Below are 21111 nucleotides of genomic sequence, written 5' to 3'. Positions count from 1 at the left end.
TAAAGGCCTTCATGCTACATCATGTGTGGAGTAGACTCATTTTGCAGGCCGGTAAAGTCAAATAAAAACCGCTGAAACAGTTTATTGCAGCTATCTTCTAGCTCTCCAATGTGCTGCAGAGATAAACTCTTCATTATACCAGTGGATTATACACTAAACGCACTCGTAACTTTGGCCATTGCAGTCACCTTTTTTATTTTTAGAAATGAGCAAAAAGAAGGAAAACAATGTGTCTGACGTGAGTCATGACCTCAGCGTGTGTAGCAGAAGGCACGTTGTGTATTGCTAATTTGAATGAGGCCTATTGCAGATTCTTTGGATGTTTAATCTCACGGAGATTAACGAGACAGAGGTCGCAGTGGAACAAACCTGCAGCAACAGGAACCGGGACAGAAACAACACCCTTCTGGTCACTGCCATTCACGCTGTAGGAGCCAATAGAAGAGAATACAAACCCATAAAAAAAATGGTGTAAAGTCGGCGTGCGTGTTGTGGAATATAACAGCATTCATTATTGGCTTTATTAAACGTATTCAACTTCGCTATTTAGAATATTTGATTATGTATTTTGACATATGCTATAAAACTACTTTTGCCTTTATGTGCACATAAAGAGCGGCGTGCACACATTGTTCAAATATATAAATGACCATCTTATTAAAATATGATGCCGCTTTATGAATTACAGGCTGGATGTCAACTGAATAAATGTATAGGACCGGGGAGGTTCGGGTCGTCCTGCCTTCACGTCTGCGATGTTTGCGATGAGTTTTTATTATAAACAGAACGATGAGTTTCTATTATAAACAGAACGATGAGTTTCTATTATAAGCAGAACGATGAGTTTTTATTATAAGCAGAACGATGAGTTTTTATTATAAACAGAACGATGAGTTTTTATTATAAGCAGAACGATATTTTTGCATTATAAAGCAGAACGATGCGGCCTCGTGCTGCTGAAGTCACGACGGACCGATTTCACTTCACTTAAATGTGTTTTTGTTGGTTTGTTTTTATGATCTACGATCCCTGTTTCATAACTATTTCTGTTTCATGACAAAAATGACACAACACATAACGTTTGAGCAGCTCAGATCTGATTTGACTAACAAGGAATATTAAAGGTAAACTCTCTGATGTATTTTACACTTGGTGCCAAAGCAGAAATAATCAGATTAAACATGCAGACAACACGGAAATGTAAATGAGGGAACTTTGTTCTCTAAGATTTGTATCATAACGTGTTTATTTATAAACATATATACCTGCACCCGTCACCATGTTCCCCGCAGACCGTGCAAAGATAGTTAGACCTCCCAACCCATCTTAAGGGAACAATACTTACGATGTTTTGTCATCTTTAACTGCAGAGGCCACAGAGCTATAAACCCAGCCAAATAAATAAAACGTCAACAAGTAAACAGCAACACAGGCGTTTCCTTTGCGGAGCTGCGCACACAGAATGAGGGTCATCTCACTGCCCAATGTATTTGGGGGAGGAATTTTAAAAGCCAATGAAGACGGCTTCAGAGTGAGTAAACAGTCAAGTGTAAGTGCGTTTACCAATTTTTATAATTGACACTTCACTTATTAAACATTGATTCCTAAAGAGATTTGAGTAATACAATAATACCAAAGGATTTATAGTTTGGCACATCCAAGACATTTAAACCCATTTCAAACACAGGAGGAGGACGTATTACATTGCTATTTAATTTATATTTGAGTTGCATATCCTCTTTATGATCACTGGCTAGAGGTCATAATTTACGCTCTCTTTATTTACTGCGACATGCAAACAGAGCTAAGCACCATGTCGTGATGTGACAGCTTTGACAGCTGCTGTTGTCTTGACACATTTATCTCATAAGAAATGGAGCAACATTGCGCTTCAGACTGATCACCGAGCAGCAGAAGAGACTCCAACAGAAGCATCGTTCCCTGCTATAGGAAGTGTGGCCGAATAATTGAAGCCAGAAATACTTTTTCCCTCACATTTCAAACTGCGATCGCTACTAGAAGGACGTAGTCCTGTTAATAATACATCCGCTCTGTGATGAAAGCTTCTGGATTCAAACACACTGCCCTGCTACACCTGAGACACAGATACAGATATGACAGGAATCATTAACGTTGTTCTTAAGATGAAACATCAGAGGAGGAACTTAGTGAGTTTCTCCTCTGTGTTGCTGCTTAGTCTGCTGAAGAGGTTCAGAAGTGAATTTAAAGTGCATTTATGAGAGGGACCTCAAAGCTAAACACTCTTACATTGAGCTATGTTTGCAGCAGATTTTGTATATATGTATATATATATATATATATATATATATATATATATATATATATATATATATATATATATATATATATATGTGTGTGTGTGTGTGTGTGTGTGTGTGTGTGTGTGTGTGTGTGTGTTTGTAATTCATCCGGTTTTGCGTCACTACAGCTATGGCGTTGTTCAGGCGGCTCAATGTGGATATTGTGCAACGACACAATTACAGTTTGTGTAAAATAGACTTCATAAAGGCAGACAACCAATATTTGCACAATTGAAACATGTTTTTTCTATATCAAATAATAATGTGATTACAGTGCAGCGGCAAACTGATCGCACGTTTAGATTTAATTTAGATTTAGAATTTGATAGAAAGATTTAGACAATATAACATCCTCAGACCAGCATGTCACGTGAGTTATGGCACACCTTTTGCATTTTGTTGCAATTTTTCAGAAAAACAAACTTTGCATTGCTTCCTCTGTGTCATACTTGGTGGCGTTTAAGTGATTTAGAGTAAATGTGCTGGATTTAGAGAGCTGTAATTGTACATGCAAGTTCTGCTTGTGATGTTTTATCACGTGCAGTGATATGTATCACGTGCAGTGATATGTATCACGTTCAGTGACGTGTAGCCTGCAGACTAACAGCCTGGACTTCTGTCTTGACAAGTAACTGCTAGAAACTGGTGTCACGTGACTGTGTGGGCTCACAAGGAACTTAAAAAATCCTTCAATTACGCGTGTGTAAATAATAAGACTGACAAACTCGTATGGCTAATATAAACATCACACCTACAAGATCTATGGCTGTTAGCTTGTTGATGTATTTAGTGCAGTTTAAGCTTCAGACGTGTGCCATTTCATATATGTATATATGTGATGCTCTTTTAGTATATATATATATATATATATATATATATATATATATATATATATATACATATATATATATGTATATATATATATATATATATATATATACTAAAAGAGCATATATATAAGAGCATATATATAAGAGCATGTATATATATATATATATATATATATATATATATATATATATATATATATATATATATATATATATATATACTAAAAGAGCATCACTGGTTTGATATGTATTTATATTACATGCTGTTGAAATGAGTAGCTCAAACTAGTTGTGACTTCAAACTAGTTCAAACTAGTTGTGACTTATTAAATTAGATAATAATTGTTCTAATTGTTATTATTATGTCATATTGATCAAATGATTATATGAAGTGTCAAAATGATCTGACGTCTGGCATTATAACATATATTATAACATTATAACGTAAAAACCGCATTTCCTTATTCACAGATAGTCTTTTTAGCCACTGATATTTTTAGTATTGTTGTTGTTGCTGCTGTTGTTGTTATTGCCCCTTTTATAATTTGATATAACCTTTACTGTTTGTTCCGTAAAAAGAACAGCGCGCCCTCGGTGATGACGCATGCTGCGGTCCAGAGAGGATGATATAAAGAACACAATAAAGAGTCGGGTGGACTTGAACGTCTCATTTCGCCTCGGTCTGCTTCATAATTACAGACAAGTCGCACGGATTGACCTCGCGGATTTATTAACACCTGGTCTAAAAACTATCTTCATCAGCCAGTTGTTGGGCTCTGTTTAAACTGTCTGGTCTTTTATTATTATTATTATTATTATTATTATTATTATTATTATTATTATTATTATTATTATTATTATTATTATTATTATGTATTATAGGACCTTCTGCAGAGCCCCAAGGTTGAGCTCCTTTTGATTACACTCGTATCTGTTTCTTTCTTTATTTTTCTATAATTGGGTCGATGTATTTGCTTTGGCGCATTGCTGGACCACTGAAAAGTAGAAATTACAGCATATTGACAAATTATAAATAAATACATATAATATTGACAAAACAGAAAGAAAATCATACATTCTACAATCGTAAGAAGTTAAGCATTTAAACGTGACAGTAAACGCACCACTTTACAGAGCAACACGTGATTGATGCGTTTACTGGTCCGCCGCAGGCTGCGTGGATCTGTCCTGTCCCGCAGGGCTCCGCAGGGAGGAACGAGGCCGACGCACGAGCCACTCCACTCGGCTTCAGTGTACATGTCGGCCTCAGGATTACTGAGTTTACCGATCTGAACAGACTGACCGCTTCTCTGCTGAAAGCGACGCGACATGACGGTGTCACGTGTTTATGAACGTCCCGGGACATCCCGCCTTTCAGCGTGAATGCGGTCCGAATGAGGGGGGTGCATCCATGATATTAATGTAGCATCATTAATGTAGCATCCATGATATTAATGTAGCATCATTAATGTAGCATCCATGATATTAATGTAGCATCCATTATATTAATGTAGCAGGTTAGTGTAGTGTTAGTGTCACCAAACACAACATCAACGTTACTGACGCTTCTCCAGGTTGCACAATATCAGGAAGATAACTCGCCGTATATGTGTGTATATATATATATATATATATATATATATATATATATATATATATATATATATATATATATATATATATATATATATATATATCCATTAAACATATGATTAGATTCAATATGTGCTCATGTCCTGTCGGCCTGGTTCTGTTTCTGAAGTTAATAATGTCTCATCGTTGCAGCGTTGTTCTTAATACAAACATCAAAGCACTTCAACCAGGGAGATTCATAATTATAATTATTATATATTATAATAATAATTATATACTAAAATTATTATTATTGTTATTAAGGGAGGATTATAATTATAATAATTATACGTGTATTCTCACTGAATCTAACTCTCATGCGCACGTTTGTGCGTTATTTGTGGAAAAGAAACAACTTCTTTTAAAACTGCTTACATCGTTAAACAAAAACATATATTATTATGCTAATCTCCATGTATTATATATATGTGTATATATATATACATATATATATATATATATATATATATATATATATATACATATATATATATATATATATATATATATATATATATATATATAGTTGATAAGGCTAGCTTTATGAGTGTCTGATGGAAACCGCAAGTCTGAGAAAGGCTCAGAAAATAATACAATATAAATAAATACAACAACATGAATTATTATTAAAATTATTATATTTGTATTATGTATTATTATTTTCATTATTTGATAATTCAACTACCTGTTAAAGTTCTAGTTGAACCTCTTTACAACATTAAATCCTTAAATGTCTTCCACACGGCTAACAGGAAACCATTATTTTGAAAGAAGGGAATTAAAAGGTGTTGAATTCAATCAGAGCTGCGTGGAGCTGTAAACACGTCCAGGGTATTCTCCCCAAAACACTTCAGCATCGTAATGTTAAAAAAATCACTGGTCTATGTAAACTGTAAATATTCTGGAGCATCAGCCAAATTGGTGTTGTCCCAAATACAATATTATTGGATTCCAAACACGGACACATTATGAGGTGTGACAAAAAGCAACAACGTATCACGCGGCAAAGCAGAGACGCTCATTTCTAAATTAAATTCTAAAAGTGAAACCATTTCCATTGGTGAAAAGCCCTAGTTCTGCTTTATATACGATAAAGCCTATGTTTTGAACAAGGGTCAATACGCATATATATAAATGAACATCTCATGTGTCTGCAGGTGGAGATCCCGAAGACAACATCATCATCATCATCCTCATCGTCATCCGGCTCGTCAGCGAGCGATAAGAAGAGTAAAGGTCGGACAGGTTGGCCTCAACATGTCTGGGCTCTGGAGCTCAAACAGTAGCCCCTCCTCCTCTGTCCTCGAGGAGAGGGATGGACAATGATGACGCCATGATGAGGTCATCGGGATCTCTCTGGACCTCGAGGCTGCTCCCTTCCCACTGAGCGGCGGACGCTGTGTTGGTTCATGCAGCGATGGCTCCTCTAGAACATAACTTCAGAACATAACTTCAGATGAATAACCCCTCACCACCACGACCACCTCTCACCGGCAGAAGGTGTTTCTGCAGCTCTGTTCAGTGCGAGGGTTTGACCCTGCACCCGGATTTCCTCCTTAAATTGTACCTCATGAAAATATCCCGCAATCAATGGTCTCTTTTAAATGTTTAATCTAATTGAGAAACATTTATACAAAAATGAAATCAACATAGTAGCATATGGATTCAGTACATTTACATATTCTAGATGGAAATTGTCAATCAATTATGATTATTGATGGCATTCTTCCCCATCATTCAACAGGCTGTCTGATGCCGGTGAACTTTGGGATAATGTGTGTAAAGCCTCACAGTGTCTGTTTGTGTTGAGGGGATGACATGTTAAAATGATCTGCACGTGAGAATAGATCCACGTGACACTGTCAGCCCTCTCGAGCGCATGATGGGATGCAGCGGAACCCGAGAGGCTCAGCACCTCTTGGTTCTGTACCGGATGTGTGCTCAGCAGCGAGATGGTGAACACGGAGCCAGGCTGAATCAGTCCTCTCTCTCCTCGAAACACCCACCACGTGACCACCCTCACACACGCGCACGCGCGGGGTGTTGACGTGCTCTCTGCTTTATTTAACGGAATATATTTATGTGCAATGCGGCCGTTAGAAAGACCCAAACAGGTCTATGACGTCTGACAGCGGACATTACTACCTTTGATCCAAACGACAAGGTGTATGTGAAGTACTCTCTCTCTCTCTCTCTCTCTCTCTCTCTCTCTCTCTCTCTCTCCCTCTCTCTCTCCCTCTCTCTCTTTCTCCCTCTTCATCTCCATCTCGCCCTCTCTCTCTGGCTGTAAATGTAATGACGTCACAATGATGATGAAGTGTCCATGTTGTGGTGGAGTCTAGATACTGCTTTATTATTATGGGCTGTAATCAGTGTGATGAATTGAATAAACCATTTGGTTCTGTGTAACTGGTGCAAATGGCTGATGTCTTTCTTCCAGGTGAAACAGAGGAGTGGTCCTGAACCTTGTGTTGGCTTCATGAGCAGTCGGCCTTAATGTCGTGTGTTGATGTGAATGGCAGCTCCATATTTCAAAAGATAACCAAAAAGATAAACCCAAAAAACATTTTGAATTTTCACTTTCATGCCATGACAGGAACTGAGCCTAGGTTTAGTATATCAGTCGGATAGTCTGCTTCATACTGAAAGGGTATATTACAAATAGAGTACATATATTTTGAGTCATCTTTTACAGGAAAAACATACATCATTTATTTGTGGTGTGGACTAATACAATTCATTTTCCTACTTTTTTCTTGCCACCTCCCTTTCTATATGTATATATATATATATACATATATATATATATATATATATATATATATATATATATATATATATATATATATATGTATTTAGTGTATTTAAAAGCCACTTTTTTTAACTGTTTGAATTTTTGTTATATACACAAATAAAGTTCAAGAGTTTTATTGAATCCCATAAATATTGACTTTCTTATGTAACAATAGTTTTTCTCAAATGATAGTATCTAAAAATGAGAAATGTACCTCTGTTTACAACTATTATTGGAGTACACAAACAATATTACAACATACCAATACCATGCCTGGCAATCAATGTCAGAGTGCAGGTACCATTCATGTGCCTTGTTAACATTTTAATTACAATTAAGGTCTTTAACAGGCCAGGTTTATTTCAAATATAATTGTTTATATGAAAAAGGGAAGTTTTGTTGGGTTCTTTGTTGTTTCATTGTGTTTTACACAGGTACACAGGTAACGATGGCACTTAAACATCATACAAAATACAGGGTTGAACATTAGAATGACTGATTTTGCATTGTGTGAAGAAGCCTCCTTGTCAACAGTAGAATGCCTAAACGCTGCTTTGAGGTGGGATGCACTACCAACCGGGTAGAGAACCAAGAATACGTTTGTGTAAGCTGCTGAACAGAAAACACCTGAGGACACAGAGGGTGAGACGTGAGGCATCAGCAGGCAGAACGAGGAGCTGTGGGACGCTCACACTAATGTTACATGCGCATCAAGCCTTTTGTCCAAATGGTGAGAAGATGATTTCACGACTGATACAAATGCAGGTCTTAATTTCGACGAAAGTCCTGTTTGTTTTAATAATACAGAAGGTTGAGTAATCCTTTGACATGCTGAAATCTAACGCTTTAAGCTGACTAGGCATTCTGTTTGTGTAGGCGTGTTTGTCAGAGTGACCTGTTGCTCTCTGTCTCCATCTATACGCATCACACAGGGCTGAAAGAAACGGTTCCACTGTATTGTTTTGCAAGTTTGTGTATCTTTCAAAATTTAGCCATTGAAGTGTCTTGAACAGGAGCTCTTCAGGGGCCAATCAGATTTGCGTCATCAGTTAGCTTGATACTTTCTGTATCTGCATACTGTTGGACTTTGTGATGTCTATCGCTCTTGCCGCCAAGAAGAAGGAGGACAGGATGACATCTTGTTGTTATGCCTCTGGAGAGATGATGTATTTAACAATTTGCAACAGATCCAAGTTGATAGATAGTAATATCAATAGGAATGACATTCAGCAGCTATTGCTCTCATTCTGTAAGCAGTGTATTTGTGTAAATGTTACAGATCACTTTGGACAGCGGGTGGATTTGTTGCTGTGTTCTCTTCTTGTAGTGACACAGGGACAGTCAAATGTTCTCACATCCCACTAACTACCTCCCAATAATCACCAGTATGTGCTGGTCAACATTACAGCCTCTAGATTTCTTTGACGGTGATGTTTGCAGCTGCACCTGCCGTTACAGAACGGCTGAGATTCCTGCCAGCAAATCCGGCCACATTCTCCATTGCAACTGTTTCTGTTGCAAACTCTTGTGGTGCCATTATGTTATATTGAGCTGATGTGCACCTTCTCAAAAATGCATAGTTGCATGATGGTTCGTGTGATATCTTACAAAAAGTTACACATTTCTTCTCTTTCCTACGAAAGCCATTAATGTGTATCAATTTGTGCACGTAACATGCATACAGTGTTTTCAAAATAAATGTCCATCTTCACAGGAAACATCTCAGATAAGTTGAGGAGACAAAAGGTTAGGTTTCAGAAAAAAGATTTGGTAATCTAAGTTAGGTTCAGGCATCAAAAGGTTCGGTAAAGATTGTGGTTTGGGTTAAAATAACTACCAGAGTGCCGTTACTGAAGTACGCAAGTTATGAGCAATACATCAATGTTCACTTCTCATGCCATACGAGGAACGAAAAGCAAGCTGACTCCTCCTGCCCGCCTGTATACTATTTCCTTGTTCATAAATACGTGCATAACATACAACATTATTTGGGATGAGGTCAGCCTGCGTAAAGCTAACTGCCTTAATGATCAACAAGAGCGTTAAGAGTCCTTAATTAATTTAAAGAATCTTTCGAGGTTTGTGGGCAATAATTAATCCTAAACTTGTCCTGATCAAACCCAAAACAAATAAACTCTACAACTGTAGGTGTGTCCAGTTGACAGCTGAAACGTGACACATTTAGAACCTATAGAACCTATAGAACATTGACATGCTTCATGCTCCTTGGTATCTGATGGAGCTGTCACTCACTCATCCTTTGATGAGGCCGGTTCTGGCATCCCAGTCGGTATGCCGTTAGTGGGAGACGGGGAAAGAGATCTTGGGAGGATATTTCTCGTCCTGACAAAGACTAACGTGAGATGTAATGGTCTGCCCTCAGGTGAAGACAGGAGAGCAGATAATTAGCAAAAGAGCTGGCGTCAGACAGAGTTGACCCCACAATGGCTGGGACACAAACAGATGCACACACATCACTACACACAACTCAACCTAAGGGACTACATTTCTCTGAGTCAGCTACAGGGAGCAATGGAGCTAATGCATTTACAGTATATTAATGGTAACATTTTCTACTACAAACTAAGGCCGACTGTGGCTCAGTGTGGCAGGCTTGTCCTTCAATCAGAGGATCGACGGTTCATTCCCTGGCTCCGCTCGCCCATGTTGATGTGTAGCTCCCGTACCTTATTTTTTAAACATTACCAACAAATGCATTGAACTAAATGCATGCAATGCACATACAACATATTATTATTGTCAACTGTGCTTAATGACCAAGGAACGTTATAAAACAATTATTGTGGGGCGAAGGGGGACAAAGCCTCGTCTAAGATACTGTAGATGTCTCCTTCTCTGTCATGTCTCTGGTCATCGGGGTGTGTTGATTATTTCAACCTCAAGCTCTTCTGAGGCTTTTTCTTTTTGGCCTGTAGAGGATCTGGTGCTGAGAGCAGTCTAAGCACTCAGCAGTAACTCCCCTCATCTATGGTCGATTGTAAATGGCCTGGACTCGTATAGCGTTTTTCTAGACTTCCGACTTCTCAATGCATTTTGACACTATGTATGTATGTAACACTCCATTCATCCATTCACACCCAGGGACTGCTATGTGAGATGCCACCTGCCCATCAGGACTAGCTAACCGATCCTCTGATTGAACAACCTGCTCTAAGTCATAGTCGCCCCATAGCAGTACATACACGCCTTTATACTCATTGCCTTTTGCTCACAGGACTCCTCAACCAACCCAACAGGCTCTGGCAGCAGGATCAGGGTCTGGAGCCTCACACTTGTCGTTGGTGTTCGGCTGCCTGGCAATAATCATATTTCTTGTGTCTGACCTACAGCAGGTGACTCTACAGTGGAATCCCTTGGATTCCTTCTCTGACAAAGGGGACATAATGGATTATCCATCAAGCCTCAGCTGTAAAAAAAAAAAAAATGGTTGGGGAGGAAATCAAATATTGCCAACCCCTGAAACGTGCTGCAGTGGAGTTTTGCCCATCACCGCCTTGATCCTATAGTACCAGTGCTGGTTCTAGTCTCTGTGCTGACTGCTCTCACCGTGCCTAGGACCAGTGGCCATTACACCCTTTACTGTAATGTTGTCCTGAAAGGGATTGCATACGTTCCTGCTTCTTCCTGCTCACCACAGCCACCAGGACTCTGTGCTGTTGCCTTGACTCCACATGCAATCGCCACTCTCCTTGCTTTTAGCAGCGAGGAGATTGTAGGGTCATGTCCCGCTCAGTATTGCAGCATGTAGCACAAAGACTTTAAACACTTCTCCAACTCCTTTCCTGCTCGGGTTAAATCTCAGCTCAGCTGTGATCTGAAGATCCCAGTGCCCCTCAAGCTCCTGGTAGCTGATGAACACGTCCAGGATGGTGGTGATGTGCAACTCAAAAAACTGTATACTATGCAGGTACATATAATGCTAAATGGTACGGTCGGACCAGCACAGAAAGTAGGGAGCTGCCTGGGGCTATAAGTCACCTTTCAGGGTAAATCTTTCCTGAGTCATTCAATAATCCCAGTCCAACGTCCTTCCTCTCCAAGAGACCATGAAATAAATGTAATCTTTGCCTTTCCTGATCATGCCAATTAAGGAACAATGCACAAAAAATATTATTTATCAAATGCACTTTTTAAAATAACACCAACTGCATCACAATAGAGGAAACAAAGCATCACGTCCCCTGAAGGACCAGGAGAATGGACCCGGTCTGGTTCAGTCTTCAGGACAATTAGCTCTGCAGTGCATGTTGAACACAGATGAAGTGTTTGTAGGAATATGCAGTGGTTGTTTAGAAAGACTACATAGAGCTTCCACTCGTGCTGATTACAATGTTCTCTCCATACCATTCTCCAGTTGAGATCCATTCTCAGGAGTTAAACAGAGTAACTGAAACTGGAGGTTACTGGACCTCTCATGGAGAACAACTGCCATGAATCTAGTTTGAAGATTAAGAAGATTATTTCTTTGAAATGATGCAGCTGTAAGGTCCAACTCTAACCAAATCATAGCACAATATGTGAACATTCTCTAACCAAATCATAGCACAATATGTGAACATTCTCTAAACCAAATCATAACACAATATGTGAACATTCTCTAACCAAATCATAACACAATATGTGAACATTCTCTAACCAAATCATAACACAATATGTGAACATTCTCTAACCAAATCATAACACAATATGTGAACATTCTCTAAACCAAATCATAACACAATATGTGAACATTCTCTAATCCAAATCATAGCACAATATGTGAACATTCTCTAACACAAATCATAGATCAATATGTGAACATTCTCTAACCCAAATCATAACACAATATGTGAACATTCTCTAACACAAATCATAGATCAATATGTGAACATTCTCTAACCCAAATCATAACACAATATGTGAACATTCTCTAAGACAAATCATAGATCAATATGTGAACATTCTCTAACCCAAATCATAACACAATATGTGAACATTCTCTAACACAAATCATAGATCAATATGTGAACATTCTCTAACCCAAATCATAACACAATATGTGAACATTCTCTAACACAAATCATAGCATAATATGTGAACATTCTCTCTGCAAAGCTTGACTTTGATAAAGTGAAGCAGAACAAAGTTAGAGAGGGTTTAGTACAGAGAAAATTAAGGCGAGGTCTCCAAAATTTGCATTGGGGCACATTTGCAAATATTTGTGACATTTGATTTTTTTTGCTCAAGGACACTTTAACATGCAGGAGTGCAGGCACGGGAATCCAGGGCACAGGCATCAGAGGTTAAGTCTATACGAGATAAATCTCAAAATACTCCTATAGTCGTTAAAAGGACTCAGAGGCCGAGAGTCACACTGCCACTGAGCTGACGAAATAATCTGGAGTCTAGTCGAAGGAAGCCGGGTATATCACGGGCTGGTTTGATGAACAGGATTGAAGACAGGTGTTGGAGATGAGCCCAGGTGCTGGTTGATGGAAGCCATGCCACACACACACACACACACACACACACACACAAACACACACACACACACACAGAAATGACACTGTGTGCTATAATACTGTATATGTATATCCAATAAGACCTTTTCTGAAAGAGTATTTGATTGGGACTGTTCTGTCCATTTTAAACAGAGTTTAAATCGTACCGTGGCTTTGGGGGAGCCCTGTTTTTCAAGGATGGGAAAGTACTGTATACATACACACGCATACATCAATGTGCATGCCTATCTGCAAATACAATAATATTCATTCAGATAATATTTAGTCTGAAACAACGAAGAAACAGAACAATTATTCAATGTTGCAACTTTTTGTAATTGCTCTGGATCAAGATGCCAATGCACAGTGGAGGCTGTATCCCATGACAATTATGAACACGTCCACAGCCTCAAATGTTGAAAACATCCGGTGGGCAACGTGTTTGACGGCCACAGCAGGAATAGACAGCGTTGAGTTTATTCAACACAAATTACATAAAATGCTTTACTATTAGCGTATGATTTATTTCAGGAACCAACATATACATACATATGCATTTATACTGAAAAGAAAACAAAGTGGGACCACTATTTCCAATATTTATTAAATGTTATTAAATTTCTCAAAACAGTGAATTAATGCACATTACTAACTTTGCTTCTTTTACAGAGTCTTTGTGCTTTCTCGCCTCACAGGTTTCCAGGGATCATGGTTTTATCTGGACCCTGGTCCTGCTACTATCATTATTATTATTATTATTATTATTATTATTATTATTATTATTATTATTATTATTATTTACATTGCTTTTACTATTGCCAATACCATTACTGCTTTTAGCATCATCATTATTCTATTGCATCCACTTCCGCTTTTGGGGAGTTTTTCCTGAACCGATGTCGTATGTGTACAGATTGTAAAGCCATCTGAGCCGAATTTGTGATTTTGGGCTATACAAAATAAATTGAATTGAATTAATTTGTAATTGTATAAAATTGCTCAATAGAGATAATAATTAGTAAATAAGACTCCAGGTTGCTCTGTGAAAGGCTATGTAAGATTTCCCAAAACTAATAAACTCAACAGTTTTTTGCATTCAAGATATTAAGTACTCAACATCACATATCAATATCGAGGTTCATAATTGCATACCTCCACCGACACACATACACACACACACACACACACACACACACACACACACACACACACACACCTCTCTTCATGTCTCCTGTCTGTCTATCTGCCGGCCTCTAAGTGCAGTCGACTGGCAAACATGATAGATGACTACGGCTGGAATAGAATTTTTCCTTGCGATAATACCAAAACATCTGGCAGCCATTACTTCAAGCCTCCCCTGCTCCCTCACCCCTCCTCCTCTGTCACATTCATTTTGTGCTGGTGTGTTTACCCTCCACCAGGGGGCCTCATTTTTACCGAGAGACCCGGATGTTTTTTCTTTTTTTCTTTGAAGGTCCAGGACCTTTGTCCCTGAAAAAGAAAGATATAAATGATGCTTAAGCAGCTACTAACCCCTAAATAAAGACAAACTGCATTTGGGCATTACTGGCAACAGAGAGAGTCCTTAAGGCTACAGATGATGCTTCCGGGACCACATTAGTGAACACAGTGAATCTTTTTCACACACATTGTTTAGTGGCTAGAGTAGTGCATTATCAGCCAAACAGTGAACACAACTGATGCCTGTGAATAGAGATCACAATCAGCAATTACAAAAACATGTAATGTGTTTTCAATGTGAAAAAGCAGCATGTTGCGGGTAGAATGGAAAAAGATGAGGAGGCAGGGGAGGGGAAGAAAAGAGAGGAGGAAAACCGAGAAGAGGGTGGGCCCTTGGCAGCCTTTGAAACAATCCCCCAGGTCACTCAATTCACCCCATAACTGCTATAACGCCACACACACACACACACACACACACACACACACACACACACACACACACACACACACACACACACACACACACACACACACACACAGGCATGCACGCCCACCACATATAGACAGATAGGGCTTTCCATCAAAAGAGACTATGACAGAATGTGTTTTTTCCTCTTCTAATCAGCCCTTGCCATAAGGGGGAAGTATTGAATTCATTAGCAGCCAAGCCAAAGACAGCCAGCCCATTGTTCCCCTTTTATAGATGTAAAGAAAAGGGAAAAAGAGAAAAAGAGAAAAAGAAAGAAACAGGAATAGAGAAAAAGAGAAGAATTTATAGTTTCTTACCATATGGAGCCTTCTTTCAATGAGCCCTGTGGGGAGAAATCAACAGCCGGCATGTCTTCAGCCAACTTGGGACCATTGCTTGGGACACAACATGGGTCAGCTGCTTTTTCCAGCTCAGTAATAACACAGTGAACAAAAAGCATTCTCTCACTCTTGTTTCTTTGGGTTTCATTCTCTTTTTTTTATTGAGAATGACTTCCTCAGTTAAATTTTAATTTGCAGCCAGTGAAGGAGCGACAGTGGTGACAGCATGAGACACTTGGAGCAGTGGTTTCTGAAAAGTATTCGTAGAACCCCGTGGGCTCATGGGAGAGAAGAAATACGGGAAAATCAAAGAGTTATGATTAACGGTTTAATTAAAGTTCAAATGGTGATACAGTGTACATTTACTCAGCTGAGGGTCTCCGAGCTTCCGCTCCACAGACCGTTCCTGTCTCGCTTCAGCTCAAAGACCTCGAACAGGAATCTACAATCTGGTTTTAACATCCCAGCTCATTCGCCTCATTGGTTCAAATCTACGGCATGCGATTGGCTAAAAGTCCCACAGGGGCGGAGTCTCTCTTTGGCACGGGTTTTGAAAATGGCTCCATAACATTCATGTTTTCCGGTACCTGAAGTCCTCACTCCGCCCTCCTGTATTTGACCTAGAAGGAATTGTTATTCAGTTCTATACGTTACAACTTATGAGAATCTTACTACAGTTTACAGTAATTCTTCCCCAGAAACCTTTCATCTCGGCTGGCTCGAATCCCCCTCCAGTTCCTTATCTCGTGTCATAAACCACAGGACGAACCACAGGTGGTCCATTCTCTTTGTTCCTTAAGACCAAATGCTCCTTTGTAAAACCCTTAACCACTGTCTGTGTGTAAATGACCTCTGCACTCTGCAGCACAGAGTTCATGTGACCTCAGCATACTAGTGACTCTGTGACCTGATTAACAATAATCTATCTTAAGCATTGCAATGTACACATGGACATCATTACACAGTAATAAAGTGACCTTCATATGCATACAATCACAAATCCTTCATAATAATAATCCTTATTAATCATCATATTTCATGCATTGTAATCTACACATAAACAACTCACTTTACATAGATGTGCAAGTCCACATGTGACAAACTAAGCTTAAAAAACACTACACTTCCATCATGGAGAATATACTCCATTATCTACTGTATATGTGCATATGTACATGGCTTTAGTCCGTTGAATTGTACATATCAATGTACAATTCAAGTACCAACGGACCTTTGCTTATACTGACTATTTGCAGCCTTTGTATTTTATGCTTTATCAATTTGTTAGTTTTTACTTCTGTGTCACGTCAAACTTTTAGAACATCTCACATGGGATCACAAGACACCAGTAATAGATAAACAAAATAACATCATTCTCCGTATCATATTCATTTAATTGTTCTAAATACGGAGCTGATTTTAAGTCCATATATCATCAACCCACTGTTATTTATACCAGCTAGCATATTTGGCCAGTTTAATCTGTATGCTGTCAATAACTGTCTAACACTAAAATATCCACTGCTGTCATGATACATCAACATTTATACAGTTTTTAATTAACTTTTCTTTGTTAAATAAGTATTTAAAACTGTTTATACTGTCCAATACTGTATTTATGTACATTTCTGGCTAACTGCTGTGACATTACTGATGCTACGAGTTCAATCTTTTAGCATCAGTTTTCTATATAAATGAACTTCATACAGCAGTCATTAACCATTTATTTTCATTTGTGACATTGTTGCCTGACCATGCAATGTATGGTCTTTGCAGCATGTATTCAGCTTACCTCATTGCAGTCATGAGCCAACATGTGTTAATAACTCTGACTTCCACTGGGAAGAATTCCATTCAATCATTGAGGGACTGGAACGCAACACCGCTTTAATGCATTTAACATCAAACTTCGTTTTCTCCCGTTGTCATGATCTCACTTCACTGAACAGGTGAGCAGGTCAGACACTATGATGATGACACTTTTTTGCAATTGCCAAAACACAAAACCTGAACAAGTGGAATCCTTTAACTCAAACTTCTGAAACACACTTTTTTGCAAATAACTATAAACAGTATAGACACATCATTGAAATTCTAAAAGCTTGTGTGTTGTTTGCTAAACACTGTCAAAGGAATACCACACTCAATTATCAATCCCCTGCACCCAGAATGCACCTGTGAAAAGACCTGTAACAGTTAAAGCTCTCTTAGAAATCAGAGTGTGAACAAATAAGATTCAGGTTTGTTCTTTGTTGTTCAAAGGAGGACAATTTTGTAGAGAAAATAAGATAACTAAAATACTGTATTTAGTTTACAGCACAATGCAGTAACTATGTTCATGTCATCGTCAGCTACAGTAATAGTGTCTGATGCTGTTATGAGTGTATGAGTATTGACAATAAACAGTGTATGTGTGTTAGAGAGGATAGAGGTTGTTTTGGTGTTTGTGTGTAAAATTGTGTTGCATTTTTAGCAGAGTGTATACGTTTTGAATGAGGTGGTTGCTTTTGCAAGATATATTTTGTATTTTGTGTAAATGTTTGGTTTGTGTGTCTTCTGTTTTAACAAAGAGGGCCCTAGTCTTAGAAATCGTGTTCTGACAACAAAAAAAGACTCATACTTGTCGTGATTTTATTCTAATATCATCGAGTAAATTCTTTATTTTCGTTGAAGCACTCACCAGAAGTCATTCACTTTTACTGATTTCGTTTTTTGTTTTGTTTTACTTGATCTGCTATCATATTTTTATATTTTTGGTTTTAAACTTGTGAAAAATGTGGCCATCAGGCTTACATTTCTATGTGTGTGTGTGTGTGTGTGTGTTTGTGTGTGTGTGTGTGTGTGCGCGCGCGCGTGCGTGTGTGTGTGTGTATATATATATATATATATATATATATATATATATATATATATATATATATATATTATAACAAAAATACATGGAATTAAATAGAGAAACATGGTAATGGTAAATGGACTGTTTCTAGTCTTCTGACCACTCAAAGCTCTTTAACTACATGACATCATTCACCCATTCACACACTGATGGGAGGAGCTACCATGAAGGAACCACCTGTCCATCAGATCTGTGATTTACATACACATTCATATACAAAGACACAGCCTGCGGGAGAAATTCGGGGTGAAAGTGTCTTGCCCAAGCTCACATGCGTGTGTGTGTGTGTGTGTGTGTGTGTGTGTGTGTGTGTGTGTGTGTGTGTGTGTGTGTGTGTGTGTGTGTGTGTGTGTGTTAGAGTTTGTGCATGTGTGAGTACAGTACATGTGCCTGGCCTGTTTACTGTTAGGCGACGTACGAGAGATTGAGTTTATCGGTAGGTTTACAGACACATACACACACATACAGACACACACACACACACACACACACACACACACACACACACACACACACACACACACACAGTGTTCAGTTGTAGCTGTATCTAGTTGCTGCTAAAACCTCATATAACAATTCATATTATTTATTTATATTACTAATAATAGACATTGAATGTGTATGTAACATTACATGTTACCATGTTAACTCTATACATAAAAAATAAATATTTAAACTAAGTACTTAATATCTTACATCTCTTGCAAAATCAAACTTTTAAAAATTTTGTTTTTGCATCACAACTTTATCCACAAACACCAAATAAAAAGCTCTTTCCGAATGCACACTGTGGATGCTAAATATGAAAGACTTTGCGTTTCCATTTATAGAATACTGTAAATACAAACTATGACAACAAAAGCAATGTTCTTATTCTAATATACTCATAACAGTATCAGATACAATTACTTTAATTGACAATGTCATCAACATAGTTACGGTATCTGGTCGAAGATTATTTCATGCTCCAGGTTTCTAGAGTGAGTGAAATGACCCGAAGCATCTAGAGCCACGATATGAGTTATCTAAATGCTACTTGGAAAAGTGCTTTATAGTATACAGTGAACCTTTCTTTCAATCAGAGGGTCGGTGATTCGAGCCCCGGCTCCGCTAGTCCATGTCGTTGCGTCCTTGAGCAAGACACTCAACCCCTAACTGATCCCCGTTGCTGTGTCTGCGGTGTACAGAGCAAACATGTAAGTCGCTTTGGATAAATTAGTTTGACCATTTAGTTTTACTTTATTTAAATATATTTATTTCAAATATGTAGCCTAACAAATAAGTAAACAACCAATAGTAAAATAAACAGTAAAAATAGCAAGCTCTCAAGAAAAACAGATTCTCATAAACAACATAAATAATCGTTATAAATAAATATGACATGTCTGAATATTTTTCACTGGGTTGTCGACAATTAAGATGAGATCATCTTTATTAGTCCCACAGCGGGGAAATGTACCCCAAACGTTGTGCAGCAAAGTGTACAATGCAAAGACAAGAAGCATCAGGTAAAAAACACAAGATAGACCTATAATAAATAAACAGTAAATATATATATATATATATTTATATATATATATATATATATATATATATATAATACAATATATAATATATATATATATATAATATATAATTGAACAGTTGAATTGACATTATTGAATATAAGAAATATTGATATTGAACAGTGCAATTGATATTGCCCATGAGTGAATTGTCAGCTTTGCTGTGTGCGGTCTACTTATTGATTGTGAAGTGACCGAAGCAGAAAGGAAGGAAGTGGAATCTGTCCTTCGCTCAGGTGAAGCCGTCCATCTTCAGGACATGTAGTTATGCAGCCGGATGCTCTCAGCACATGGAGTCACATACTTCATGTCCCCGTGACCTTTCCTTCAAGGTCAAGTAAACGGGTGAGGACAAGATGTTAGGAAGTCATTTTTGGACTTTTCGAATACATCCCTGATTTTTAAGAGATCTTGTATTTTACAGGTGTTTTCACAGGTGCATTCTGGGTGCAGGTGATTGATGATTGATGAGGTGTTTCAGTGTTTAGCATCCAGCACAGGCGTTAGTAGGTTGTGTCTAATGTAGATAACCGTGTTTAGTTATTAGTAAAAAGTGTGTTTTAGAATTCAATGTGCTGATGGTTAAGCAAACCTGGTCAATAAATAGGTTCCCTGCAATTGTACCAGTTTTTATAATTGGGAAAATATTTAAATAAATACTATATCAATGTTTATAAAGCTCCTTCAGAAAAATGTTCTCACGTCTCATCTATAAAAAATCAAACTTCTTCACAAGAACTGGTGTGTTCTGGAGGTTGAATAAAAAAATGAATGCTTAAATATTTGCTCAAGCAACTGTTATTTAAGACACCTGTGTTTTCTGTTTGGGTTCAACTTCAAAAATCCCTTGTCTCATTTTGGCATTATTGCAAATCAAGTTTATCTTTGTCTTAATTCAAATTATCATTGAAAATTAATCCATGACCCAAATTCATTGCTACTTTAAACTCTCTTTCTCCTCCTCCTCTGTCTCTCCTGCGTTCTCCTTTGATTTACTGCCGTGTGTGCAGGTCAGTCGCGTTGGCAATTTATTGGTCATTAGTGGCCATGTTGGCAGGTCTCACACCTCTTAATCCTGGGTGGCCCTCTCCCTACCTCCGCCGCCTTCAAAGTCAAACCCTGGAGTTTGTCTGAGGGGAAAGCACATCTTAGCTGCACTATTTCATAAATTTCACACAAACATTGTCAGTCAGTGGCACAAATTGTGGCAGAAATACTCACATGCATATAAACATAGTTCTTTGATGTCCACTGCTCACAAAATGTAATGATTAAATGCAATACATCGATTTCTTGTATAC

General features: G+C 38.1%; 1 protein-coding gene across 1 annotated transcript in view; it reads left to right on the top strand.

Moving 5' to 3' along the window:
* The window catches only part of hand2 (heart and neural crest derivatives expressed 2), a gene marked incomplete at both ends in the record, with an annotated part of 6835 nt that extends 766 nt beyond the window's left edge, over positions 1 to 6069 (top strand). The window contains one exon of the mRNA XM_079219755.1: positions 5941 to 6069. Coding sequence (XP_079075881.1) covers positions 5941 to 6069 — 129 coding nt within the window. The remainder of the gene's footprint in view (positions 1 to 5940) is intronic.
* Positions 6070 to 21111: the final 15042 nt, after the last annotated feature.

Source organism: Taurulus bubalis (assembly GCF_910589615.1).
Source record: "Taurulus bubalis genome assembly, chromosome: 6".
NCBI classification, from domain to species: Eukaryota; Metazoa; Chordata; class Actinopteri; order Perciformes; family Cottidae; genus Taurulus; species Taurulus bubalis.
The sequence above is the reverse complement of the archived record's forward strand: the minus strand, read 5'-3'. Positions and strand labels throughout refer to the sequence as shown.